The following is a 27809-nucleotide window of genomic DNA, read 5'->3' as shown; positions in this document are numbered from 1 at the left end:
GAGAGGACCCAATAACCCTGTCCCCAGGAGGGACTCTGCCCCATCCTGTGGTGTCTAAGCCTGACTCCTGAGTGCCAAGTGACTAGATTAACAACTGAAGGAGACAGCCACAGACAGTAGATTCCTGGAAGTCTTGAACAGACTGCCTAAGGTCAGGCAGGATCAACATCTGAAATCATCAGAGGCAGATACAGAAAGAAAAAACAGCAGTCTCCTGCCATAGAAATTCACACCACAAAGTCAGGAAATCAAGACAGATCGATTTAAGAAGCAGAAGCCAAAAAAGGAAGAGTCTCACAAATAATGGGAAGACAAAGAAACACCCCTCAATTGAGGGGTAAGGGGGAATCAACAGAAAGAGAACTAAATGGAATAGAGTCAAGTAAACTATCAGATATTGAGTTCAAAACAATGGTTCAAAGGAAGCTCAATGAGCTCAGTGAGCTCAGACAGAATTACAAAATACTACAGGGAAATTACGAGGAACTTACTGCAAACTACATCAGCATGAAAAAGGACATAGAAACTATTAATAACAGACCAGAGAAAATGAAGAATACAATTACTGAATTGAAGAACACAGTAGAAAGAATCAAAAGTAGGCAAGATGAAACACAGGAACAAATCAGCGAGCTGGAGGATAAGGTAGAAAAAAGCTCCCAGGAAGAGCAAGAAAATGAAAAAAGACTCAAAAAGAATGAAGAGGCATTCAGGGAAATGCAGGACAACATGAAATGTAATAATATCCATATAATAGGGATACCAGAAGGAGAAGAAGAGGAGCAAGGGATAGAGAACCTGTTTGAAAAAATAATGATGGAAAACTTCCCTAATTCGAGGATAGAAAAAGTCACACCAGTCCAGGAAACACAGAGGGTCCCATTCAAGAGGAATTCAATGAGGCCCACTCCAAGACACATCATAATTAAAATAGCAAACATCAAAGACAGAGAATCCTAAAGGCAACAAAGGAGAAACAGGTAGTAACATATAAAGGAGCCCCGGTACACCTAGCAACTGGCTTCTCAACAGAAATACTACAAGCCAGAAGGGAACGGCAAGAAATATTCCATGAAATGAAAAGCAAAGACCTGCAACCAAGACTGTTCTACCCAGCAAGGTTCTCAATTACAATGGAAGGAGAAGTAAGGAGTTTCCCAGACAAAAGGAGGCTAAAAGAATACATTTCCACCAAACCAGCATTGCAAGATATGCTAAAGGGACTGCTTTAAGATGAAGAAAAATAGTCTATGAATACCCATTTCCTTTCACAGTTGCCAATACTTGATATTACCAATATTTTAATACTTATTTATCTGATTGTGACAGTGATGTGTTATTTTAATTGTTACTTTATTATTTGTTGAAACTAAACCTGGTTTTGTATATTTCTTGCCTATACCAATTATTTTTAAAAAGTTTTAAATGACTTTTTGGTATTCTTTATCCTTTTTTTGATTTAATGTTTGTAGAATTTTTTCCCTAAAAAAAAACCTATTCACCCTTTTTTAGATGTGTTGCAAATATTTTCCTATTCTATTACTTGTCATTTAAATATATATCACTGTATAGTCTTAAATGTTTAATATAGTCTTATTGTCAATAGTTTATTTTATAGCTTCTGGATTTGAATATGTTACCTCAGGGTAAGAAAAATATTATTTTGTATTTTCTCCTAAACCTCCTTAGATTGTACATATTGATTTTTAACTCATCTGAATATTTTTTGTATAATGTGTGAAATAAGGCTCTATATTTGTTCTATTTCAAGTAACAGTAGTTCATGCACCTTACTTGTTAACTAAGCCTTATTTTCCCCATTGATTTGAAATATCAATTTAATCATATAGTACATTGTTAGACAGATTAAAAAAAAAAAAAGCTACAAGAGAGTATCTTTACGGTCTCCGGCTGGGAAAGGATTTCTTATCAGGGGCTAATTGTATAGAAGAGGATTCATAAACTTTGACACAATTAAAATTAGGATCTTCTGTTCTGTGTTTCTTCTTACAAGGGCACTAACCCCATCATAAGCCCTCCACCCTCATGACCTCATGACCTCCTTCTCAAAGGCCCCATCTCCAAGTACAAGCACATTGGGGGTTAGGGCTTCAACCTACACATTTTGAGGGGAACACAGACCTGCAGCTTCTAATAGTCAGGCACTGGCCTCATTCCCACAGCCCCTGCTGGGCTGGCTCCCAGCTGCTGGGTGGCCTTGAATAAACCCCTCCATCTCTCTGTGCCACAGCTTACTTGCCCCTGACAAAGCCTCCCAGTCCCTGGGCCACCTCCCTCGCAGGCATCAGGAGTCATCGCTCAGGATGATGAATGAAAGGCCCAGGGACGGACACCACCAGGAGGGCCCAAGTAACACTCACTGAGAGCTGTCAGATCACGCACCATTCCCTACCAGGGGCCGTTCAGAGAGGCTTGTGTGAGGGCGCGCGTGTGAGGGGCACAGGCCCCTGTGGGCATCTCTGCCGTCGTCCTCATTTTAGCTACGGCATCTGCACGGTTTGGGATCCCCGTTTGAGTTAAGGGAGCTTCTTAACAGCCACAGAGTCCAGTTGTGCAGGTTGCGCACTGTGCAATCCTAGAAGGCACTGTTCCCAGCTCAGTCTGTTACCTTATGAGCCATGTTGGAGCTCCCCTGTCTTGAAGACACTACGTGTCAGTTATATTTTGTCCTTTAACTCTCAGGTCCTGCTCTCTTCATTTTGCAGAGGAGGACGCCCAGGCTCCAGGAGACGCTCCTGTGCCCAAGCCATACAGAAGAGCTGAGCTAGGATGTAAACTCCCTTCTGCCCAGTGCCCCAGCTGCCAGCACTCTGGACCCTGTGCGCTGGGAGCTGGCACGGAAAGTCGGGCCACCCAGGCCTTGGTCTTCAGGCTTGGGAACCGGGCGTCCCAGCCCCGGAAAGCACTGCTTGCCGCCCCTGATAGGCTGGGCTCAGCAGCAAGGGGAGGGGGCGCCAAGAGCCCTGGACTTGAGTTCAAAGCTGGTTGCAACGCCGACCAGCTAGGCCACCTCGGGCCTCAGTTTCTCCGTCCGACCCACGCAGAGACACGACAGCGAGAGCTCACGGGTTCGGCCGCCCCGCCCTCGGGGGTGGGGCTGGACGTGATCACGTGGAGGGGCACCCAGTCGTTCCCCCGCCCCAACCCCGCCCCGCCCCCGCACTCCGGGCCCTCCGCCCAGTCTCTGTCTGGAGCTGAGAGCGTTAGGGCACCCAGCGGGCTGGGGACTTGCAGCCGCGCGTCGGCTGCTGAGGTGGGCGCTGTAGCCGCGGGGTCCGAGGACGCCTGCTAGCTGCCCGGTTCCCTGCGGGCCAGCTGTGCAAGCGCTGGACAAGCAGCAGCACCAGCAGCAGCAACAACAATTCGAGTGCAGACGGCAGCAGCAGCCGCGACAGCAGTGACACCATGGATCTATCCTTTATGGCCGCGCAGGTAACAGGACGCCTTCCCCGCGCGCCCCGGGCCTCCAAGTTTGGGCAGGTCCGGGGCTAGGTCTCACCCTCCCCACTGGTGCTGGGCGCGCAGGAGGGTTCGGGCCGGGCTGTGGCTCCAGCCTGGGATCCATGTCCCGGTCCTTTGTCCAGAGCCTCGGCATCCCCACCTGGTGCGCGCGTCCGGGATGGCGATCTCGGCTCCCCGGTGGTGGGGCCGGCCTTGCTCTCAGAGCCCATTGGGTTCACTTGTTCCCAGGCTGCGAGGGACCCCCTCCCAACCCTCCCCGGCCACCATCTGCTCTCCCCCTCGGATTCCCGAAGCCCTTCAAAGCTGGGCAGCCCAGATGTGTGCATCTGGATGAGCAGGCAACCTCGCTCTTGCCCGTTCTTTATCTCCCGGAGGCGCACGGTAATCTGTCCCTTGCTCCCCACCTCGCTCTTCTCTTTAAGCGGAGACCAGAACCGGAGCAAGGCGGCCGCTTTGTGACCTGCCAAGCGCCAAGCACAGCGATCATTTGTTTTATCCTGTTTTGCTTTGTGCTGAGTCTGCGGCCATCGTGCCCGGGACCATAACTCTTTCCTTGATGCAAAACAGGTCCCCAGCGTCAGGGAAAACAGATGACTTCTTGTGGCTTCGTCTTTGCTCAGAGATTCTCCCTGAGGTCTGTTGGGTGATGGTTCTGTGCCTGTGCCTTAGCGCTCTTGAGCAAGAGCAAAGGCACACACCCGCCTTCCCTAGCTGTCTGGGGCCTTTCCCGGTACCCAGTGCCAGTCTGACTCCAGGGAAAGGCCATGTTTGCTCTGAGGAGTATGTCCCACACCTTCTGTGAGGGCGCTGTGTTGGGAGCCCAGAGGCAGGAAGGCCTCGGAGGTTCCCTCTGCCCCCAGGTGTCCAGCAGGGGCCCACCTGCTGCCGTTTAATTTTTCAGGGAGTGGAGTTTGATGACACACTTTCCATTCTCCCCAAACTTGGCTGTGGTGGAAGCCTGTTTAAAAACTAACAGCAAAACCTAGGCTGTAGGGACAGCGAGTCCCCAGATGCAGGCGTGAAATGGTTCAGGGTCCCCAGGTTGGCCCCAGGGAACCCCAGTCCAGCTCCTGGCTGCCTCTGGACAAATTTCCTACCATGCCCACTGCTCCCATGAGCAAGGCTGGCCTTTCTTGCCTAATTTTTCTGTCTCCTATTTCTAATCCCATGTTTAAAATATTGTCACGTGCACACCATTTGACACTGTGGTGACTTTAGCTATATGGTAACTGAGGCGGCCTCAGTGGATTCATTTCTGGAGGAGACAGGAGCTCACACAATGTCTGTCTGCCTTCCCTGCTGGACACCGCTGAACAGCTGGCAATTCTGCGGGTAGAAAATGAATTGATCTCTGCTAACCCTGGGGCTAGCTGGAGCAGCCTGAGTTGCTATGGTAACATGGCAAAATAAACATAGGGCTTTTTAGCACCTATAGGCTGAGCCTGCACAGAGATTTGTCTTTTTGTGTGTGTTTGTTTATAATTCAAGTCTCGTGTGGTCATTTTATTCACATGGACAGAGGTTTGGGCATTAATTACATGCTCAGTCCGGAAAAGAGCAGAGACAGGAAGTGCTATCCGATGGGGAGAGACACTAAGGTTTATTGAGCACCTGCTGCGTGCCCGACGCTGGGCACGTGCGCCCTCTCTTACAGTGAATCCATGTAGGTCAGTGACCTTGGTGCCGCTGTCCTCGTTTTACAGATCAGGAGAGCAAGCTCCAACCTGATTCTGTAATCTTCCCAGGACGCACCACGGGGAAGGGGAAGAACTGGGGCTCAAATCTGGGTCTGCGTATCTGAGGTGCTCAGGCCCAGATTCCCACCTTGTTGCTTCACCCTGAAGGCACAGTATAAGGGGCAGGCAGGTATTTAAAGACAACTCATCTCCTCCTCCCCCGCCCCCGGACGTGGTCTGACCAGGCGCGTAGTATTCTAGCGGGTGGCTTTCTGGTGTTTCCTTGCCCCACATGGCAGGGACTTTTACTCCTTTTTCTGTGGCGTTAACAGTACTTGGCCATGTGAGGGGTCAGCCCACGCTCTGAGTGTGCAGTGACTTCCAGGTGGTGTGACCGTCCCCCCACACCGGCAGCGGGCGGTTTGACAGAGAAATGGCAGTGCCCCCGTCCGCTCGTTCAGCACATGTTGAGCCTTGCGCCACGCTCCGTGTCAGGCAAGGGGACGAGGGCGCGGGGGCACAGAGTTGAATGGGTTGTAGACTTTCTCGCCGGATGCCCCTGGGGTACTGGAGAAATGATGAGCCAGGCCATTTCCAGCACAGGTGACCAAGGCGGCTGGCACCTAGCATGACTGGATGAGGGCCAGAGAAGACGCATGTGCAGGAACGGGCCTTCTAGGAAAGGAGAGTGAATTGGAGGTGTCAGGTGCTCTCCTCCCAAGCACCTGTCCCCGTCAGCACTCTGAGGATGGGCGTCCCAGTGGCTGAAAACAGGCAGGTTCCCCAGCGGGCCTGGCAACGAGGGCATTCTAGGCGGAGGTGAGAGGGAGCGAGGTCTGAACAGAGTCCCGGAATCCTTGGGGAGCGGAGGGCAGGGGCCCAGGGGAGCTGGAAGAGAGCCGCCGGGGCCAGGTGACCGAAGGCGCTGCCAGGTGGGAAGAGAAGGTCACTCAGTCCGTCAGCAGTGGGCGCTGCTGCAGGTCACTGAGCAGGGAGCAGAGGCGGGTTTATTAGCCGCTTGGGAAAACCCTGGCCTCCGGGGAGGACCAAGGTGGGAGGGTGGGCGGGGTCAGGAGCACACATCTGCTTGACCTGCGGATGGGGCAAAACAACCAGGTCATTCCTTGGGAGCCCCAAACCCCAGCCTCTCCCCATGGCACTCTTGTGAAGTGTGATTCCTGCCCGCCCGCGGTTTGCCCTGAAGGAAGCCCACGCTCTGCAGAGATGCAGAGACTCTGAGGCCTCTGTGCTGCAGGGAGGGAATGGACATGGAAGGAGCCTACTGTGTGCTGGGCCAGCGCAGGGTATGAACCTGAGAGGCAAGGAGCGCCACTCCCCTGTCCCTACGTTGTAACCCCCCGTAAAGCAAGCCTGCTCATGGCTTGTGTCGTCCTCCACTCTCCCTTCAGGGACTAGTCTGAACCCGGGCGCCCCCAAACATTGCAGCCTTTGGGATCACCTGGGGGCTCTTAGCAGCCCCGCCGTCAGAGTCAGGGGCGGGAGCGGGCCACAGACTATCTTTTTCCTTCTCCCGCGGACTCCCGCGTGCGGTCGAGGAGGAGACCTGGAGCCTGAATCCTCACTGCAGGGCTCTCCCCCTCCGCTTCTCAGGGTGGAGCAGATCCTTGGCCCCTAGGTCCCTTGTAGGTCATAAAGGTCATGTGGTCCCGGGAAGTCACCCCAGCCTCAATTCGGCAACTTAGATAGAGACGTCCAGAATAACACAACCTGGGAACTAGCTCCAAAATGAAGGCTCTCCCTTCCCCCAGACCACGCCGGCCACGGTGGGAAACCTTGGGTCTGGGGTGGGTAGCTTCATGGTTCCCACGCACAGACGGGCAGGAAACGGGGATCCGGGGAGGCTCCGCTACAAAGCAGAGGAGCCAGGAGGGGGCCCCCTGCCACGTATCAGCTTCGGAGAATTCTGGACAAGGGGACAAGGCTGCCTTCCCAGCTGCCCATCTAGTTGTTCAGGAAATATAGCCTGTGTGCCAGGCCCTGCCTCCTTGGAGTGCCAGGGAGGAAGCAGTCCCTAGTGTCAGGGTAGGGGTTAAACACAGCTGCCCTGGGAGCCAGAGGGAGGCACCCAGTCCAGTCCCAGAGGTCAGGGAAGGCTCCCAAAGGCTCGCATTGAGCTGAGTTTGAGGGACCCGTAGCTGTTACGCAGACAAAGCGAGGGGACGTTCCAGGCAGCGGAGCGCGTGCACAAGGACTGGAGATGGAGGGGCTGGAGACAGCGCCTCCTGTTGGGGGCAAGGGTCGTAAGTACCCCTGTGGTTGGGCCAAGGTGGGGATGAAACCAGGGAGGCTGGCGCCAGGCAGGTGACTTCATGGACGGGAGCAGGGTGGGGCGAGGGGCTGGGGCGGCCCAGAGGGGGCGTCTGGCTCCAGCCCCCTGCGTGCGCCACACAGGCAACGCAGGCCCACGGCTGTGGCTCCTCCGGGTTTTCAAAGAACCGGAAAATTTGATGTGTACGTGCAGCCTGGATTTTCGAATCTTGGCAACTAATTAATTTCCTCTTTTAACAACCAGTCAACCATGATGTGAGCAGTTTCAGCTACTTCTTGCTTATTATTTCAGTTACTTAACAGCTTAAAGCAATAACTTGTCTTTTGCTCATGATTTTGTGGCCCCACAGTTTGGGAGGGACTCGGTTGCTGTTTCTGCTCTGATGGCATCAGCTGGGGCCCCGTGGCTTCTTCCACGCACGTCCGGCACCTCCGAGCAACCTGCCCCTCTCTCCACCGGGCGTTGCGCCCTGCATGTGCTCCTGTGGGCATCTGGGCCCCTCCAGTGGGGTGGCCTCAGGGGCTTTGCGCTTCTTGTGTGGCGCTACCTCCCCTCCAAAAAGCATTCCTGGCGGAGACTGCAAAACTTCTTAGCCGTTGCCTTGGAAGCCCCAGAGGGTCTCTAAGGCTAACTCTGTTTGCTTGGGTCAGGAGAGCCCTGAGGCCAGCCCTGGGCCACAGGGAGGGGGTCAGATGTCACCCATTGATGTGGGAGCAGCGTGGGCATCCAGGAGGGAAGGCAGGAATGGGTGGCCTCCATTCCCTGGAGACTGGTTGCTCCGCGGACCAAACAGAGCGGGCGTGTGGGCCGGATTCACACTGCGGCTGCGACGAGATCTCTCTAGACTGGACAGTGGGTGGATCGAGCCTGATGAAACCTCGTTGTCAACGGCCAAGCCTGGAGAAAAGTCAGTTATCACTAAGGAGTTAGGCCATGACTTTGTTAGGTTGGACCACACGAAGCTGCTGATAGCGGACCAGTTTTGACACATAAAATGACAATTAAATATAATCAGCCTAATAGGTCCTACCTGGTAAGACAGTAAGTTCCTTGAGCAATGGAGGAGAGGAGAGCCGTGGGGCGTGAGATTGGGTGAGGAGGCGTGGGGGACAGGGGTGGGCCGCTCCCTGCTGGAGACGTCTGGGGAGGCTTCCTCCGTCTGAAGAGCAGACCACCCCTGCCTCACGTTTCCCCTTAGCCCTGCTCTCAGAGCTTGGTCCTACGGGTGGGAGGACACGGTCGCACCTGCTACACACGTTGACCCTGGGCGGGCCTTTCTGGAAGACAACACGTGGGGTGTGGCCTAATCATAGTTGAGACTCTGATACATCCCCCGCCCGTCCCCCTTTCTCCTGTCTCTCTCCCTCTGCACCTTGGAGGCTCGCAGCTAATTTGCATTTTAATCATTTTTCCTGGAGAGGGAAAAAAACACAAAAGATGTTGTGGTGGCTTTGAAGAGGCGCTTGCAGGATCTCGGAGGAGGGTCCGAGCTACCCTCCGGGCCTGTGGGACCCTTCCGAAAGACCTGCGCAAACCCAGTAGACCTCTTCCCTCCGTAGAGGAACTTAGCCCTGGCCCGGAAAATAGAACTCTAGAGGGGCTGGAAATCTGCAGCTCAGAGACTGTTTTCCCCAGCCAGGGACTGCGCCTTTTCCTTGAAGCAAGAATTACCATTAAAATACAAATTATCTGTTATCTCAAATGTTTTTAACCGAAGGGCCTGTCTTGTGCTTCCAATTCCCGGAGAAAAGATTTAAATATTTTATCATTCTAAGTAGACCTGCCGCGGAAGAGAATGTAGGGATGTGGGGCCTCCTGTTTGCAGGGGTGTGATGAGCTGGTAAGGATAAAGGAAAAATCTGCAGTGTTCCTTGTAGACCAGATTTGCACGTTGTCTTTCAGGAGCTAAGGCATTGCATTTGTCTTGGAATAATTGTATCTCACACAGTTAAGAAAACTGGGGCATCGGGGGGCGGATTGCAAGTCTCCAGTTAAGAACTTGGACTGTTTTTTAGAGCACCTGCTGCGTGCTCGGCCCTGCTTTGCGGGGCCTGAACCCCACTGCCTCCAACTCTGAGATGATGGGAACCCGTGTCTGTTCACTCTCTCCCCATGTTCTGTCCCCTTAAGATGCCCCTGTATCTCCCCATCCCAACTGCCACCTATCAAATACTTAGGGGGAACCAGGCGGGCCCTGTGCTGAATAACACACAGCATCTCACCACATCCTTGTAAGAGTTCCATGGAAGAGACAATTTTAAGACCCATTTGACAGATGAGGAAACCGAGGCATAGGGAGGCAAAGTCACTTGCCCAGGGCGCACAGTGAAAGTGCAAACCCAGCTCTCTGTGCCACTTCAGCTTATTTTTTAAATCTAATCTGACAGTCCCTATTCCTGATTGGAGTATTTAAACCGTTTACATTTAATGTGATGTTTTATATGCTTGGGTATAAATCTACTATCTCAATGTTTGGTGTTTTTTTTTTTAATTGCTCCCATCTGTTCTTTGTGGGGGGGTGGTTCTTTCCTCTTTTTCTACCTTCTTTTGGATTAACTGACAAATTTTTATTCCACGTTATAGCCTCCGTTGGCTTATTAGCTACAACTCCTTGTTTTGTTATTTTAGTGATTCCTTTAGGATTTGGAGTTTATGTCTTTCACTGATCACAACCTATCTGCGAGGGAACTTGTTTCTTTTCACATATAGTGCAAGAACCTTACAATGATATACTTCTAGTTCTCCCCTCTCAGCTTTTGTGCTATTATTGTTAGAGGTTTCACTTCTTCATATGTTACAAACCTTACCTTACATTGTTATACCTATTAAAAGTCACTTTGACAGAGATTTAAATAGTGAGAAGGAAATCTTAGATAGTTTCCCATACGGTTACTATTTCCAGTGTTCTTTATTCCTTTGTGTAGATTCTTTTCTTTTTTTTTCTCCCTAACAGAATTTAACACTTGTAATGGTACAGAAATGCTGGTGATGAATTCTTTCAGCTCCTGTATGTCTGGAAAAAAAATCTCTTTTGGCTTTCATCTTTGAATTTTTTTCTAAACTGGGCACAGAATTCTAACTTGACAGTTTGTTTTTCGGACTATTACTCCACCATCTCCCTGTTTGCGTTGTTGCCAGCGAGAAACCTGCTGTCATTTTTATTTTCTCCCTCTGAACATAATGTGTCTTTTTCTTTCCTTTGGCTGCTCTTACAGTTTTCTCTTTAGCAACTGGAAGCATATTGGTTCTAATGCACCTTCGGGTCATTTTTTCATCGTGGTTTTTGTGCAGAGAGTTTGGGAGCTTCCTGCACGTGTGGGTTTATGCTGGAAATTTTTCTGTCCTTCTCTCCCTACCCCAGTTTTATTGAGATACAGTTAACATTGTATACACTTAATGTGTTTATTAACATAATGGTGGATTCATGTGCGTATATAATGCAAAAGGATTACCACAATAAACTTAGTCAACATTCCTCTGCTCATATAGTTACAGTTCTATTTTGCATGTGGGACCAGAACTTTTAAAATGTACTCTCTTAGAAACTTTTAAATAGACCATACAGCCCTGTGAGCCATAGTCACCAAGCTGTATGGCATCCCCAGGACGTATTTATCTCACAGCTGGAAGTCCGTGTCTTCTGACTCCCTCCCCCAACCCCCTCACCCCTGCCCCTGGCAGCCACCCGTTTGGAATCTGGGTTATTACAGATTCCTTGTATAAGGGAGACCACACAGTATTTGTCCGTCTCTATCTGACTTATTTTACTTAGCGAAGGGCCCTCAAGGTCCATCCACGGTGTCACAAACGGCAAGATTTCCTTCTCTTGGCGGCGGAACGGCATTCCGCGGTGCTGTGTGTCGCGCTTTTCTATCCAGTCACGCGGCAGGGGACGTGCCGTTTGCTTCCGTGCCGCGGCCACTGCACGTAACGCTACAGGGAACAGAGGGGCACAGGGGTGTCCTCAGGGTACGGATACCGCCTCCCACAGACACGTCCCCAGAGGTGGAACTGCTGGATCATGTGCTAGTCCCGTCTTTAATTTTTCAGTTTAATTTTTTGAGCCTCTGCCCTGTTTTCCACGGTGGCTACACCAATATACGCTCCCACCGACAGCGCGCAGTGGTTCCTTTTTCTCTGAATCCTCACCAGCACTTGTCACCTGCCGTCCTTCTGCACGGAGCATCCAGCCCGGTGAGGTGTGTCCCTTTGTGCTTTTGAGTTACATTCCCCCGGTGATGAGCGCTGTTCAGTACATTGTCATGTGTCTGCTGGCCATCTGAACATCCTCTTTGGGGAAAATGACCACTCAGATCCTTTGCCCATTTTTAATTGGATTGTTTGGGGTTTTGCCATTGAGCTCAGGTTCCCCCTCCCCCCATTGCCCTCTGGAGAGGCCGTTGACACCTACGTCCGGCTACCTGGCATCGTCTCAAGGCTCCCTGATGCTTGTTCATTCTCTTTTTAGTCTTTTTTTCTGGTGGTGGTTTATTTTGGATAGTTATTGGTATGTCTTCAAGTTCACCAATATTGCCTTTGAATAGCTGAGCTCTGTTAATCCCATCCAGCCTGTGCTCTCGGGCATTGTGGTCTTCGTGTCTAGAAGCTTAATTTGGATCTTTTTTTTTTTTTTCTATCTTCCATTCTCTTCCTAACGTGTTCAATATTTCCTCTAGCTTTTTGAATATGTGGAATAGCGGCATAACAACATTTTAATGTCCTTTCTCCTAATTCTAAATCTGGGTGAGTCCAGGGCTGGTTTTGATGGACTGTTTTTCCCTTCTTTGGGTCAGCCTTTCCTGCTGCTATGCATACCTGATAACTTTTCATTGGATGCCAGGCATTGTGAACTTTACCTTTTTGGACCCTGGATATTCTCATATTCCTATAAATATTCTCAAGCTTTGCTCCGGGATACAGTTATGTTACTTGGAAAGCTTGTAAGATTTGTCAGGTGGGACCAGAGCCATCTTTGGTCTGAGTACTTATCTCTCCCCACTGAGGCAAGGCTGTTCTGAGTATTCTACGCATGCTCCGTGCGTTACGAGATGTTTTGAAGGCGGGTGGAAGCAGGCACCATGTGTGGCCTCTGCAGGCGCCAGACACTGTCCCCCGAATCCTTCAGGGTCAGTCTTCCCTGTCTCCGGTGCTGTCCTCGCACACACGTCGTCTGCTGAACACCTCCGCGGCCCTCCCGCAGACCCCCAGGATTCTCAGTCTCTACACCTGCCTCCTCTCCACGCTCTGCCCTGTGGCCTCCGGCTGCTGGTCTCCTGGACTCTCAGTCCCGTGTCTTCGACCAGGGAGTCCTCTGGCCTTTGCCTTGGTTCCCCTTCCCTGCTCCTTGGTAAACGGAGGCAATTGTAGGCCTTGCCTTTTTTGTTCGCATCTCTCAAGGCTCACTGTTTTTCATGGCCTGATGTCCAGTATCTTGAAAGCCATTTTCATATATTTTGTCCCTTTCTTTTTTCAGTTGGGAGGGTAAAGTCCTCTCTCTGTTTCTCCGTCTTGGCTGGAAGCAGAATTTTCTTAAGTCTGTGCTCGTAACAGCCCTATTTCCAGCTCCCTCCTCCCCTTCCCTTCTGGAGAAGGAAGGTAATGTCTGTGTCCGAATCTGGCCCGCGGCCTCCCACATCCTGCGAGCACACGTTACATGCAGGACACGGCTCTCAGGTGCGCGGACTGGTGAGGCAGAAAGAGGGCAAGGCCTTGTGAGGACGGTACCATCTGTCACATGCCCGTTTTGGAGAGGAGGGGACTGAGGGTCTGGCCCACGGCCACTCAGGTAGGAGCCCAGGGCCCAGGTGCCAGGGCGGGACAGCAACCGATGGATCACACTTGCTGCAGGAGGGGTGAGGGTGATCTGAACCCCAGACGCGGTGGTCTTGTGTCGCAAACCTCCGCGGCCCAGCCCTCTGTCAGCTGGCAGCCTCCTCCTGGTGCCTGAGCGGACAGAGTGGATTGTGGCTGAAGCAAATTATTCCAAAGGGCAGACAGGCTGGCGCCAGAGACAGGGTGGGGCCCCAGGAGGCTGAAGGAACAAACAGAGGCCTGGAGGAGGGGACACTTGGTCTGGAAGTGATCTCCCCTCCCCTCCTCTGCGCCCCCAAAGCTGTGCCCGGCTTCCCGCAGAGCATCCCTCCCCTCTGAGGTTCCCGCATCGTTTATTTTTTTTAGAAGTTATTTTAAAAATTATTTTTAGAGAAAAGAAGGGAGGGAGAGAGGGAGAGAGACATCCCTGCGTGGTTGCCTCTCGCGCACCCCCTGCTGGGGACCTGGCCCACAACCCAGGCACGTGCCCTGACTGGGAACTGAACCGGCAACCCTTTGGTTCTCAGGCCAGTGCTCGATCCACAGAGCCCCTCCAGCCAGGGCTCCCGTGTCGTTTATGTCAGGAGCGAGCTGCACAGCCCGGGGCCAGAGCTGGTAAACATCTCATAAAGGGGCCGAGGGAGAGAGAGGCAGTGGAAGCATGAGAAAAGCTGGGTGGAGGAGCGTGTCCTGAATCCGCTCGCCAGCGTCCCTCCTGGGCCCGCGTCGTGGCTTCCCCAAGGCCACCAGGCACGAGCAGCGCCCAGTCCTGCTCCTGCACCCACTCCGCGTCCCTGGAAATGCCCGGGCCCCAGCACCCGCCCCATCCCCTGCGGGGTGAATGCTGCCTGCCAGGCTGGGAGCTTCCCATGTAGCATTTTGTTCCATCCTCGGAGCAGGCCCGTGAGGTGACCCTGGGGTGATCTGTGGTGTGAACCTGCGATGGTCCGCGGTGTGAACCGTGATGACCGCGGTGTGCGCCTCCGCTGGCTGGGGCGCGCCCCTGTGCTGGCCGGGGCGCCCGTCGGTCGGGGTGGTCTGTGGCTGCCCCCGGTTTACTGTGAGGGGTGGAGCGCAGGGAAGTTCCGCCCGCTGCAGAAGACAGTAGATGGGACTTGGGTTTGACTAGAAGGCTGACCCCTCTTAACCTCTGGCCTTCACGGTCAAACTGGCGACTCAGATGTAAGGCCACCAGCCCTCCAGCTCTGCAGGGGACGGAGGGGCCCCCTGGGATGCAGAGCTTTTGGTGCTGAAACCTGGACAGGCCCAGGCACCAGGGTAACCAGCCTCCCTACTCAGCGGTCGCCCGGGATTCAGAAGGACTGTCCGACCTCAGTGTGGGGTTCAGCGCGTCTCACCGCCATCGGCTGCCGGCTCGCCCTGGGCACACGGCAGGTCTCCGGCCCCCCGTTTCTGCAGCCTGAAGAAGGTGTCGTTGCCACCTTCCAGGAGTGCTGGGAGGGGCTCCTCGAAGCAGCATATTTGACGTACCCTCCCTGGGCCTGGTAGCGAGTGAACCGCGGGGTGAAGACAGCAGGACCCCCAGCCACCAGAGCAGGGAGCCCACCCTTCCGACGCTTGATCCTCGCTCTCCTCGCTGTCCTTCCCATCCCTCCCCGATTTGAGCTGTGGGCTCCGGTCCCTTCTCCCCATTGTAAGTGGCAGCGTCACTGTCCTAGCCCCGAGGCCACCGGCTGGTGGCGAGGACCTGGGAAGCTGGTGCCGCCTGGGTCACACCTGAGCCTGAGTGTCCTCATTTGTACCAGAGACCCGTCCTCCTGGGATTTAAGAAAGAATGGAAGGAGATGAGGAACGTGGGACGAGGGCCCTGTGGAGCCATCGTGTGCGCATGGGTGGTCTGAGGCCCTGGACGCACCGAGCGCTGGATACGTGACTTGCTCCTGAGGGGATCTGCTCCTGGGAGGAACTGAGTAGGAAAAGCAAAGCAAGGGGACCGCGGGGCTGAGCGGGCTCTGCGAGGCCACCCAGCGGGCTGGCGGCCCCAGGGGCCGTTCACTGGGCCTCCACGGGGCACTCCCTGTCTCCTGCATGGGGGACATGGAACTGCCACGGCCCCTTCCAGGGGGCTGAGAGGGGGCGGGAACTTGGAACTGCACGTCCTGGGACCTGCTCACATACTGTATGACCTGGGTTACCATGACCGCCATCCCCTCTGGGGGCCCCCTTTAGGAACTCAGTGTGGCGTGGTGGGTGGGGTTTAAGAAGCCACCCTCCTGGGGGATGGCAGAGGGAACCGCCCTGAAAGCAGGGGGACAGGTGATGGGACAGATGCCAGACCCTTCGGCTTGTGCCCTTTGGGGGCAAACCCCCCCAGGGCTGGAAAACAAAGGCGCCCAGACCTGCTGCCACTCAAGCCTTTGTGCCATACGTGGCCTTCATTCTATGGTCCACTTAATTCATTCAGCAGCTGTCCCTTGGGCCCCTCCCTGGGCCTGGCTCCGCGCTAGGTACTGGGAGAAGAGATGAGCAGGACAGTGCCCGGGGGAGCAGAGCCAAGAGAACTGATAATACTCAGAGAGGAGGGTGCAGCTAGGCCTCAGGGGAGGGCACCTCCAGCAGTCTGCAGGGGCAGGCAGTCCGGGAAGGCTTCCTGGAGGAGGCGGTGTCTGAAGCCTGCCGTCGGGGGCTTCCCCGCCTGCTGCTCTGCTTCTGAACACTTGAACCCTTCTTGTAGGCCACGGCAGCTCTGGTGCAGCTCTGGAGAGAACAGGCCGGCAGGTGCTTGAGTCCTGTGATTCTGGGTTCTAGCCAGTGCCAGATTCTGCCTGGCTTGGGGCCTCCTGTGCTGGATACTGGGGCAGTGAGGCCCCTCAGGAAGGAAGGAGGGTCAGGGCACATGAGTCCACGTGTCTGCCCCCCTGGGAGGAGCCAGTTATGCACCCCTCTGCTTACCACACCTGTAACGCACAGGTGCGCGTCAGGGGCTGGCTCGGAGCCCGGGGCTTCATGCCCTACAGGTTCCCTCTGGGCTGGACTCAGGCTCCTTCCAGAGACTCTTCCCGTGTGTTCAGGTCCCAGGAGCAGATCCCCTCAGGAGCAAGTCATGTATCCCGCCCTCGGTGCGTCTGGGGCCTCAGACCACCCATGCGCACATGATGGCTCCACAGGGCCCTGGTCCCACGTTCCTCATCTCCTTCCATTCTTTCTTAAAGGAACTGTGCTGGGGTGTGGCCCACCTGGGGGAGTAGGCATCTCCCCGTTTGGGTAGGAGATGTTAAGAGGGGGAATGCGTGAGACACAGACCTCCGCTCCCAGGCTTGCATCCTGCTGTGCTAAAGGGGCTGGGCATCGGAGGTCCCTCTGTACGGAGCCAGCAGCGCTGGGGTGCAGGGCTGAGCCCGGGGCAGGCTCCGCGCCCCTGTTTGGGGCCGCCGTTGAAGCGGTGCCTCTTAGCCTGCTCTCCCTCTGCTTTCTTTCCATCAGACTTAGCAACTGTCCTGTTCTCATAACACCCTGAAAAGCCTCCCCTTTGGAGGGACGCGCTGCCCCCTGGAGTCCCCTTCCCCAGCTGTGCTTCTGCCTTGGGCAGAGGACACGGATGCCTGTGAGTCTGGTTCTGCCGTCAGCTGCCACGTGACCCGAGCCAGCCACCCGGCAGCTCTAGACCTGTTTTCTTGCCTGCAGAGGCCCTGTCAGAAAGGGCAGAGTGCGGGGTAAGAAGAGCGAGGGCACAGTGCCTGGTACTCAGCATTATCCAGGTCTAAGGAAGGGAGACCCAGGGAGCGGAACGGCCCTGTGTGTCGTCACTGGTACAAGGACACAGACCCGAGGGCTTGGCGTCTCTTGGCTCCCTCATGCACCTGCTGACCAGCCTGGCTTCAGCTGGCAAAGTCCCCAACTCACGGCAGCCCCTTCGCCCAGAACCTTGTCTCAAATGTGAGAACCCCAATTCCCACTGCCTGAGCGCCCTCTCGGGGTCAAGGGGGGCGCTGGGCGGCAGGTGAGATTCAGCGTCGGCGTGAGGGCACCTCTGTCCACCACCTTGGTTCACTTGCGAAATAATTCTGTTCAAGGAAGCCAAAGCCTTTCGCTGCGTTCCTGAGCTTCGGACAATGAGCACGGCTGAGCCGACTGATGCTACTTTACGGACTTGGCGGTCAGTGGGCTTACGTGGCCCACGTGGGTGGAGAAGAGCCGCTGGGAGCAAAGGTGTTTCAGAACCTTAGGTGACCAAATAGTGTCCGTCAGCGAACAAATGAAAACACATCTTCATAGGCTCAAGGTTATAAGTCAAGAGCCCTTAAAACTGTTAGAGCAAAACACTCATAACAGCAAAGCCGGTGGCTCTTCTTGGTACCCAGAATGAAGTTTGACCTTCTGAGGACAAGATGCAGAATCGAACAGCTTTAACTTAAATGTAACAGTAACTTGCGTAAATATTTAATCGTGCCTCCTCTTATCTGTCTAACTGAAGACAAACTGGAAAGGCCTGTGTCAATAGCTTCCTAAGTCTCTCAGGTTTCACGCCAACATGCCTGTGGGTTCTGTTTCATGTTTGTTTGTTTCTGGTTCTATTTTTTAATTGAGGAGTGACTCAGCATAGAGCACGGCTCTTCAGCATTCAGCTGGATGGATTGGCTGGGGGGAGCCAAAAAGCCTGTGTGGTTTCTTTCTGTAAAATAAAAGACACATTTTTTATTTCCACCAATAATTTTATTGATTTGGCTATTTTGAGTATGTCAGCTGTCTACCGCATGATATAACGCTGATTGTTCTCAATTAATGTCTCCATTTGATCGCTATCAACTTCAACTGGTCTACCTGACCGTGAAGCATCATCCAGTGAGAACCTCCCAGCATGAAGCTTTGCAAACCACTTTTGACACTTTCCATCATTCACAGGACCTTCTCCATATAGTGCACAAATTTTGTGTGATTGTTTCAGTTGCATTTTTAACTTCCCTGAAATAGTGAAGCATAATATGCCAAAAATCTTGCATATTTTCTTCCATCTTCAATATTTAAATGACTACACAAAAATTCCCCAATTTGAATGTTTTTTTCAATGCATGCTGATATGACAGCTGTCACAGTACAATCCAACAAAATTGTTTCGAATGAAGTTAAAGATAATTAAGTGCTGCTACAGCCATCACACACAAGAGACTAAATGGCCGTTTTAGCCAGCCCAGTGCATATTGTGCAGATTGTCACCGTGAAAGCCTGACTGCCATCCTGTGAAAGCCCTGCTTACACGGTTGGCCCTGGGCTGGGTCCTGTGCACAGAGTCCAGGAGGGTCCCCTCTGTCCCAGCCGAGGGCCATGGCTCATGGTGCCGACACTGGGCAAACAACCTGGTTTAGGCGGAACAGGTGCTTTCCTGCCGGGAGTCTGGGGTTTGGGCCCCAACAAAGACCCCGGGCACAGTGCATCCTTCGTTGGCTACATCTTAGACATTTCATCACGATCTGTTGTTGGGGAATTAGGTGTGTCCCGTGTGGCTCCGCTGGCAGGAGGCGCTTGGGAGCTTGTACCTGGTCCCCCGACTTCACCCGTGTGCCTGTTCCTCTGGCATCGTGACTGTGCTCTGTGTCCGGTCCCATAACAAATGATAGTCATGAGCCCTGGAGGGTCACTGAACCTGCGGGGGGCTTGGGGCCCCCAACACACACACGTGGACACCCCTGTAACTGCCACCCAGACCAAACAGAGCACACCCCCAGCGCCCCATGGGACACCCTCCCAACCAGTGCTCCCCAACCACCTGATCACGGTCACCGGTTGCTCTCATGTCTCCATTCTTCCCAGTGGTTCTTGGGGTGCATCTTTCTCACTCGATCGCTCCTCTGCATCTGTTTGCACACAGGACAGTTGCTTTGTTTCTTTGCACTGAGCTTCCTCACGAGCACGTGTCTCCCGGAAAGAGCTGCTCCTGACTCGGTCAAGTTTTATCCACGAGAAGAGTGTTGCTTGATGACATCATTTCTACTTCCTCTTCCCCACCCCTCCACCCCAGCACTTAACTCCCTTTCTTACCTTTAAAAGCCTTGTGACTACTGGCTTATTTAAATTATGCACCTTGTTAAAACGCTCCCAGGGGAGTTAATAGTCTGTGTTCTTGCTGGAGGCTTCTTTAAAGGCTCTGATCCCCCACCTGCTCTGAGAACGTTTGAAAGCAGGGCAGGGTTCATCAGAACTGTTTTCAATCAAAGTGAACGTTGAGGTTTTCCCCACGCAGCCAGGCACTCAAGCGTGTTGTAGAGATCTGCACATGACGTCGGACAGGCTTCCCTGGGACCCGCGCTGTAAGGCGGCGCTGTTCCTCTGCAGCATCCCCCGGCCCTCCTTGCGTTCACACACCAGACTGTCCACGCCGACGTCCGGTGTGGCCCTGGCTGGCCACACCCAGCCATCTTCCAGGCGCAGAGCACCAGGCGGGAGTGAAGTCGATTCTGCACAGAAGGTGAAGGCAGGTAGGCCTGGGGCCGCAGGCCCAGCGCCGAGCAGGCCCCCCACCCCCCAGCACTCGCTGCAAGACCTCTGGCAAGTGCTCGCGTCCTAGAGCCGCAGGCTCCTCAGCGGTCCGGTTGGACGGCTAGGGCCCTGGGATACAGGAGCCGTGAGCAGGCCAAGCCAGGGAGGTATGCCTTGCGGGGTGTGGCGTCTCCAGCTGTGCACCCGTGTGGGTCTAGCGGATGAACATCTGTCGAGTCCGTTTAGTAGATGGCTTGTATTGACCACACCCTCTCTTGCGCGGGGCTGGCAGTTCCGGGCTCCGCTGTCCCCCAGGGCAGCCCCTTCTCCCTCCGGCTTCCTTACTCCCCTCCTGCCTCAGGCGTGCACTCGTTTTCCTCCTGGGCCCGCGGCCCCTGCCCTCCCATGCACCTCCAGCCCCGGGGAATCTGCCCGCCCCTGTGAATCACCAGACACATCTGTCGGAAGAGGAATAAGCCCTACATCCACCCCAGCAAACATCGGGGCTCTGAGACAGCGTCCGCAGAGGGGGTGGGCAGAGGGTACCCTAGTCTGTCCCCCACAGACCCCCACCCCTTCTCCACAGCTCATGGCGTAGTTGCCACACCCGAGTGGGAGGGAGAATACCGAGTGCTCATAACCCCACAGTCGGAACATGCTTCTCCCAAAGCATGCGCCCTCGTAAAGTGATAAAAACAAAGACAGTGCCCCCAGCAACAACCCCCCCCTCGCGATAATAGTCACACGAAGAAATACGGTAGATTTTTACACCGTTATCCAGCAGGGGCCAGGCCCTGTGCCAAGCGCTGAGCTCAGGACTTTACGCCTGTCGGCCCCTGAAGTCCTCGTAGCTCCCGAGGAGGGCGGCATTCTCAGCCCCGTCTCGCACGGACGAGAAGAGTGAGACCCGGAGAGGGTGACGGATTGCTCTACGGTCACACGGCCCGTTCGTAGCCAAATCACACACGGGGTGCAGATGGCCCAGCAGCTTGTCCTGCCTGATCTATCTGTTGGAGGAGTCGGGGGTTGGTTTTGTTTGTTGCCATTGGGCATGCATGCAATTGCTCAGTATTTCAAGCCATAAGTTTGCTCAAGGAGCTGCTTGCTCTTGTTTAAGAGCAAATGAGGCCCCCAAGGGACCCCGGTGCACTTGGTCGGGCTGGGTGTCGTGCCCTTCTGGGCTCGGTAACAGATATGATTGTGTGTGCGTGTGACACTGCATTTTTTTTTAAGTAGAACTTGGTGGCCACCACATTGCTAGTATATAACAGCTGATGCCTTTGGGTGAGCAAGATTCAAAGAAATAAACACCTCAGCGTAATCCACTGCTTTCTCACCAGTCCTCGATGGGGCAGTTATTCTAAGACTTCATCTTCCATCTCGGTAACCACATCCCAGCTTAATGAGGAGTTACTCAAACTCCCTGAGGGTAAGTCCTCTGTCCAGCTGGCCCGGGCCTTCGGCGCGTTTTGAAGCCAAGAGCCCTCGCTGGCAGCTTTCTCATCTGCTCGCTGCTTTTCTCCAGCCAGTCACCGAGTGTATGCTGTGTGCACAGCATGGGGACCTCCCCGCCGCCTGGGGGTCAGGGTGTTGTCCCTCAGGTCAGTGAGGAAGCGGGCTTGGGTGAGCTCGCACCCCAGGGCCTGTGGGCACAGAGCCTGAAGTGGCCTCTGGCGGGTCCCTGGCCTCCCTTCTTTTCCCTTCACCCTGTGACAGACACCGCAGTCTCTGCTTGTTCCCAGTTAATCAAGGAACAAAAAAACAAAAGCCAGAAAGACCAGTGGATCTTTGGTTCGCCCCTTTGTCTGTCTTCTTTCTTCCCTGCCTGTTGCAAAAGCTGACATCACAATTATGGCCCCTCATGTGCGTCTTTACTGTGATCATCTGGGACACCGGTGTCTTTCCCACCGGAAAGGAGGCCTTTTCTTCGAAGAGGAAGCGGCTGCCCCGCATGCCTCCCGCCGCCAGTAAGGATCAGCAGGCTACACCTCTGAGTGGCCCCCTTGCCAGGCCCCCCAGGGAACCGGCCCAGATTCCTCGTCCAAACTTCGCAGCTGAAACTGGACCAGGGTTCTCCAGCAGCACTGATGCGCTTTCTCTGCTCCTGGGCTGTCAAGCAGCCCCTTCCGGGGTGCCCTGGGCCTTGTTAGTGCTCGGAGGGCCCTTACGCACTCTTGCGAGGAGCCCGGCCTTGCTTCTCAGACGACTTCTCTTCAACAGGCAGGTTTCCCGTGGACTTGATTTTGCTCAGACAAGCCAGTGAGCATCTACTGAGTTACCTGCTGTGTGTCGAGTACTCAGGATCAGAGGTGCCCACTCGGGTCCTTCCAGCCTGAATCAAAGAAGGAGGGGGTGTCAGCCCATGGCAGGACCGCGGCTTTCATCACGTAGAGAGAAAAATCTTTTCATCCGCTGCTTGTGAAACCTCCGGGAGGTGGATGAGGCCGGATTGTCATGTCGGTTTGGAAGCTCGGTCAGCTGAGGGCAGAGAGGTTTCTACACAGCTGTGGGTTGGCAGCTGTGAGGCAGGGTCTCAGCTGTCCTCGGCCCTGGCCGAGCTCCCGATGGTGGTGCTTGCTCTCAGGGGTAAGGAGGGGCACCCCTGTTGTTGGATGTGCCACTTGGAAAAGAATTAAGTTTCTTCTTAAAAAGTCCTCTCAACCCACAGGGCAGGACTGTGGAGTCCTCTTGAGGAAGAACAAATATCATGTCCAGCCTCCTTTGCTTGTCCAGCACTTGGCCTTTTCCACGCTGGGGCTCCATTCAGGCCAACGCCGAGCAGCCCTGCCCCTGGCAGGGACCAGGCACGACACACGGGGCTCTCTCCCTCCTGTGCTCAGGCGGGGGCTTTGACGTGGCTTCCCGGACACAGATGGGGGAGGAGAGCCTGTCTCTGCCTTCTAACCCGGTCGGGGGCGTGCAGACATAAACCCCTGTGTGGGCAGCTGCCCAGGGCCCGCGCGGGCTCCCACATAGCTGGCTCTGCGAGATGGTACCCAGCAGAGGCAACAGAAGACAGTGAGAGATGGCTGCTGGCCAGGTCCTGACTCACGGTACCAGCAGGGGTTGGACAGAACTACCCCTTCTCTGTTTGACAGATTTCTTCCTGTCCATCTATCAGGACCCATCTCAAGGGACACCTCCTCCTGGAAGCCTTCCAGAAGCTTCCTTGGACATTCCAGGTCTTGCCCGGCCTTGTGCTACGTCTGTCCCTTCTTTCTGCTCACACAGGTGTCCCTGTGGGAGACGGGTGCAGCTTCATTGGTGGGAGGGAAGAGGCTCTGGCTTTTTAAAAACGTTCCCCTGTGCACCTCCAGGGAGCGTCTGCCTTCTTGTTGTTGTCATTTGTGTCATGGCACAATTATCACTTAAAATGATTTTGTCACGTAGAGGAAGGGAGATTTAAAATTGCCCAGAAGGATCCACACAGGGAAGTGAGGATGCAGGCCTGCCATGCTGCCTTCGCTCCAGGATGCGCGAGTTCGCTGATGCACGGACGCTCTCCACTGATTTCACTGCTTTTGTTGTTCTAGTCTTGCTCCTCTCCCTTCTCCCTCTCTTCCTCTCCTCCTCCTTTCTCTTTCTCTTCCTCCAAAAGAGAGAGCCCACGTTTTTTTCCTGTGCTCCTCTGGCTGTCCCAGCCCTCCTGGCACGTAGTAGATGCTTGTTTAGCCAGAGTGAGCGAGCGATTGAACAAACGAACTTCCCGCCCATCTCCCTAAGGCCCTGGGACTTGGCCCCACGCGGTGAAAGGGAATTCCGTAAGATCGGGAGGATGGTGAGGAGGATGCCGCTCACACGGGACACCCATTGGGTTCCACTGCTGCCGCTGAATCCCCCCAAAGAGGCTATTGGATTAATTAATTTATGACAACCTTTGCCAGCTGTTCCCTAAGGAAGAACTTAAAGACTCCCTGTCGTTCTCTGTTTGCTCGACTGATGTGCTGGTACGCAGTGGCGGCGGCAGGAGCATCTCAGAGCTGAACCGCAGAGACGCAGCAGCGCCTCCACCCGCAGGGACCACCGTCCCCAAAGGAGCCCCAGGTGCAGCCCGGGGGGGCGGGGCATCCCCAGGGGGCCTTGGCTGCCTCTCCTTTAGGTGCGCACCAGCCCCCTCTAAGAACAAGCGCTGACCCCTGACTGCTCGCTGTGGACCATGGACACGCCGTGGAGGGCACATTCCCGGAGCCCAGACCACCTCCGTCTGGCAGGCTTTCCCCCATGATTGCTAACCCTCGGCAGTGTGCTCTGCTGAGACAGCGTGCCTCCCGCTGTGTTGTGCCGAGTTGCTATGGCAACGGTTCCAAATGTGGTGAATTTGCTTGTGCCTGTTAATTCTGTAATGTTCTCAGCCTTTCCAAAAATATCGTTCTTTTCCTGGGTCCTGTGTGGGTCTAGACCTATTTGGCCACAGAACATAGAACCATTTTATCCACCGTCTATGTAGATATTGTATCCAATAACACAGTGCACAGCAAGTAATTAAGCAAATGTTTTTTAATTTAAAAAATGTTCTTCCTGTCTACTTGGTGAGTTGATGTGCTAAGTGCTGGGGATTCACAGAGAAATTAAATTCAGCTCATGTCCTTAAAGAGCTCGCAGTCTCAGAAAAATAAGCAAGTACACAGCTAACTATGATCCCCTGTAATATAATGCAACATAGCATAGTTTGTCATAGTGTAATGTTAGCACACTCCTAACTATAAAATAACATAATGCAATGTAACTAACATAACAAGGTAATGTAAGTACACAGCTAACTGTAATATAATGTAATGTAACTAAATGAAGTAATATAAGTACACAGCTAGCTATAATATCATGTAATATAACTAATATAATGTGATATAACATTACAAGGTAATATAAGTACACAGTTAACTATAATACAGTGTAACACAACATAATGTAGAATAAGCACACAACTATAATATCACAACATATAGCATAATGTTAGTACATAGCTAACTATAATGTAACATAAAACAATGCAACATAATATATAATGTAATTTTATAATATATAATTATAATTATATATAACAACTTTAATTATAATCATATATAACAAATGTGATTATAATTATATATAATAATACAATGTAGTGTAATGACATAGTAACTTTGTCAGTTGCAGGAACAAATTAGTGCGGGACCCCCCGTGGAGAAAGGCATCGGTTCACCTCGAGGGGCCATAAGGGTTAGGAGGTGGCGACCCTGGGTCTGCTCTCTGATCAGTCACTCACGAGCAGGGCAAGCTCAGGGAGATGACCTCCCCTCTCCGAGCCCCCAGTCACCACCCTCATGCTGGGCTGGGGTGGGGTGAGGCGACACCATGAAGTCACAGCACCCAGTCCAGAGAAGCCCTTCCTTGGGGCTGGTCTGCTCACCCCGCTCAGCCGCCTCGGGAAAGGACAGGAGAGTGGACGAGGACCCGCAGGCGGTGCGGGGCAGGCGCCTGCAGCCAAGTCAGCGGCACTGGCGCCGGTGGCTGCAGGGACACGCCCGCGCATCTGCTCAGGGGAGGGGCGAAGGCCAGGGTGGCCGGTGCGGGAATCGGATGCTGGGGCCCAGCGAGAGTCGCTGGGGAACAAGACTGATGTCACCGTGGTTCAGCGTCACTGAGGGTGGCACTAATGTAAACACAGATGTTGCCCTAGACGTTCTCGGTGTGCACTCCACACCGGTCGCGATGTCACTGTGGCTTGTCGCATTGGGGGGCTGCAGGTGTGACCTCTGCCTTCCCCTCTTGGAGCGAATGAAAAGTCGCCTCCCTTTGCCTGGCACAGTGTCGGCACAGAGCTGCCCACGTACGGGGCTGTGAGGGCAGCGGGGTCTGTCACCTAGCAACAAGCATGCGATGGAACCCGCCGCATGGGTCGTTCATGATAAGATGCTCTCTTGCCTATAAAGTGCCCAGCCCAGGCCTGGCAGAGAGCCGGCTCTCAAGAAATGCGAAGCTTTGATCTTTATCTCATGCGCCTTATTTAATTGAAAACTCTTCAGCATGTAAACATGAGCCGACAAGAGAGACAGGCACTGCCACCAGGCAGCAAATGTCGCCATTACCCGCAGCGCAGGAGGGAGAAAGTACAGATAGGCGGGCGGCCGTCTGTGTGGTGTAAAAACTGAGGAGAGGGCAGAACTGCTTTTTGTCTTCGATTTTTCAACAAAATAGCCTAATTTGGAGGCTGGTTCTCCGCAGGATGTCATCCCAAAGCGTCCTGGGGCTGTAGATGAGTTCATGAGAGGGCCCGCGGGGTCTGGGGTCCCCGCTGTGGGATGTGCGTGCGAATGCTGCTGGAAGCCTGGGTCTGGGCCGCTCACCCCAGACCGGCCGGCGCGGACCCCAGCCGTTAGCTTCGGCGTTCACAGGGGGAGGCAGAGCCCGCCCGCTGACCCCACTTCCAAGCGAGGCCGAAGCGGGGTCCGTCTGGGGCTCTCTGTTTCCACCTCCATCAGGGCCAGCGCGTGCGTGGGGTCAGGAGCACCTGCTGGGCGGCACGGTGGGCAAAACACAGTGTTTGTTGGCCAAAGCCTGTGCATCAGGCTTCTGAAGATTTCTATTCTTTGGTACCTCGTCTCCTTTACACAGCCCATGCGCCAGGCGCTGAGCGCTAGGATGCGATGGAGACTGTCGATTCCGTAACAATCACCTTGGAGTGTGGCCACAAACTCCACGCCCTGGAGGTTTGAATTCAGGCTCTGGGACTTGGACATGCTTAGCCTTGGTTTTACCACCTGTAAGACGGAGAAATACCACCTCCTTTCGAGGTACTTGGACTCACCAGGGCAGCCATGGCATGGACAGGAGGCGGGTGACGTGAGAGGGCCACGTGGACCTGGGGCAGCTGGCCCGGGCGGGAGGGGCAGCTTTTGAAGACCTCAGCCTCTCCCCCCGGCCCCACAGGCCCAGGGCTCAGAGCCTGACATCTGGGCACGGCCTTCATGAATCACTCATGCGATGGAGTTGAGGGAAATCGATGGTTTTGATCAGGACTCCGGGGGATGCTGCCTTTCTCTTGGGTCATTAAGGACTTAAATGTGTATTGTTTCGGAGGGAATGGCTCTTGCTTTATTTTGGGGACCCTTCCTCCCAGCACAAGCCATACCAGCCTTTAGGTTTACAACCTGGAAGTCTACGTGGGGCCCCTCCTTAAGGAGGAGTCATCAAACCTGGGCTCCGTAGCGTTTCTTCCCGCACTTTCCTAAGATCTCACACAAGGAAATCGAGGGAGCGGGACATCGTCCTGCTTCCGCCTCACATCCCTCGCCCTAGAGCCCTGCGCTTGGAACAGGACTTACCTTGTGCACGAAGCCTCCGGGTGGGTTTGCTGAAATGCCGCGCCCCTCCCCCAACACCTGTGGCAGCTGGGCCAGCCCCCATGGGCCACGCGTCCTTTGGCCAGAGGAGGGTTTTCACCGTGGAGAACTGGTATTAGCCTTCCATACATTTTTGCTAGAATTTGCCAATGAAAGCACTCGGAGCCTTTTCTCAGGATATTTTTGCCGCCGTCTGCACACTGTGGTCCCGGCGTCAGCTCCGACTGGAAAGCTCGGCAAGGCTGTTGGGGCCGTGCTGCACGCCCACGTCCGGGGGCGCGCCTGGGCCCGGGGGGAGGCGTGTGTCTCAGCTCCGTTCTCAGCGCTTTCACCGCGTGTCTTTGGGCAGCTCCCGTGCACACGGAGCTTGCAGGTGCCTGCACAGAAGAGGGGATCCTGTTCGCCAGCTTTTTTGCCGGGGACACTCTTTGGCTCCCAGGGGCCTTCTCTCCTCACCCTCAGGCTAGAAATGCGGTGTTTCTGTCAACTTTACTACCCTGAGCTGTGGAGCACACGGTTCTGCACCGCCACACGCCCGCAGGGCAAAACCGGAGGGAAAGAGAAAGGCAAGGCAAGGGAACTCGCCCCATGCCCCCACCCTCACCCCCACCCCCGCCACTCCTCCGACCCTGAGGCCCTTCCCCAGGTTCCTGCTGCTCTGGCCAGAGAGAAGGGTCGGGGTCAGGGTCAGGGTTCTCAGGCCCCTGCTGCCACCATCTCTGCCACAGAGGCACAGCTCAGCGACTGAGGCTGGCCTTGGAGCCGGGACAGAGAGGGAAAAGAGAAAACAGG

The 27809-nt window shown here is 54.2% G+C and overlaps 1 protein-coding gene across 1 annotated transcript in view; it reads left to right on the top strand.

The window, feature by feature from the left end:
* Positions 1-3238: 3238 nt before the first annotated feature.
* CUNH14orf132 (chromosome unknown C14orf132 homolog) overlaps positions 3239-27809 on the top strand; it is a 30772-nt gene continuing 6201 nt past the window's right edge. Inside the window, exon 1 of the mRNA XM_054567064.1 lies at positions 3239-3453. Within this exon, the coding sequence (XP_054423039.1) occupies positions 3427-3453 (27 nt within the window). The 5' untranslated portion in view covers positions 3239-3426. The remainder of the gene's footprint in view (positions 3454-27809) is intronic.

This window comes from Pteronotus mesoamericanus, unplaced genomic scaffold (assembly GCF_021234165.1).
Source record: "Pteronotus mesoamericanus isolate MK-2021 breed Mesoamerican mustached bat unplaced genomic scaffold, CSHL_Meso_final contig_182, whole genome shotgun sequence".
NCBI classification, from domain to species: Eukaryota; Metazoa; Chordata; class Mammalia; order Chiroptera; family Mormoopidae; genus Pteronotus; species Pteronotus mesoamericanus.
The sequence above is the reverse complement of the archived record's forward strand: the minus strand, read 5'-3'. Positions and strand labels throughout refer to the sequence as shown.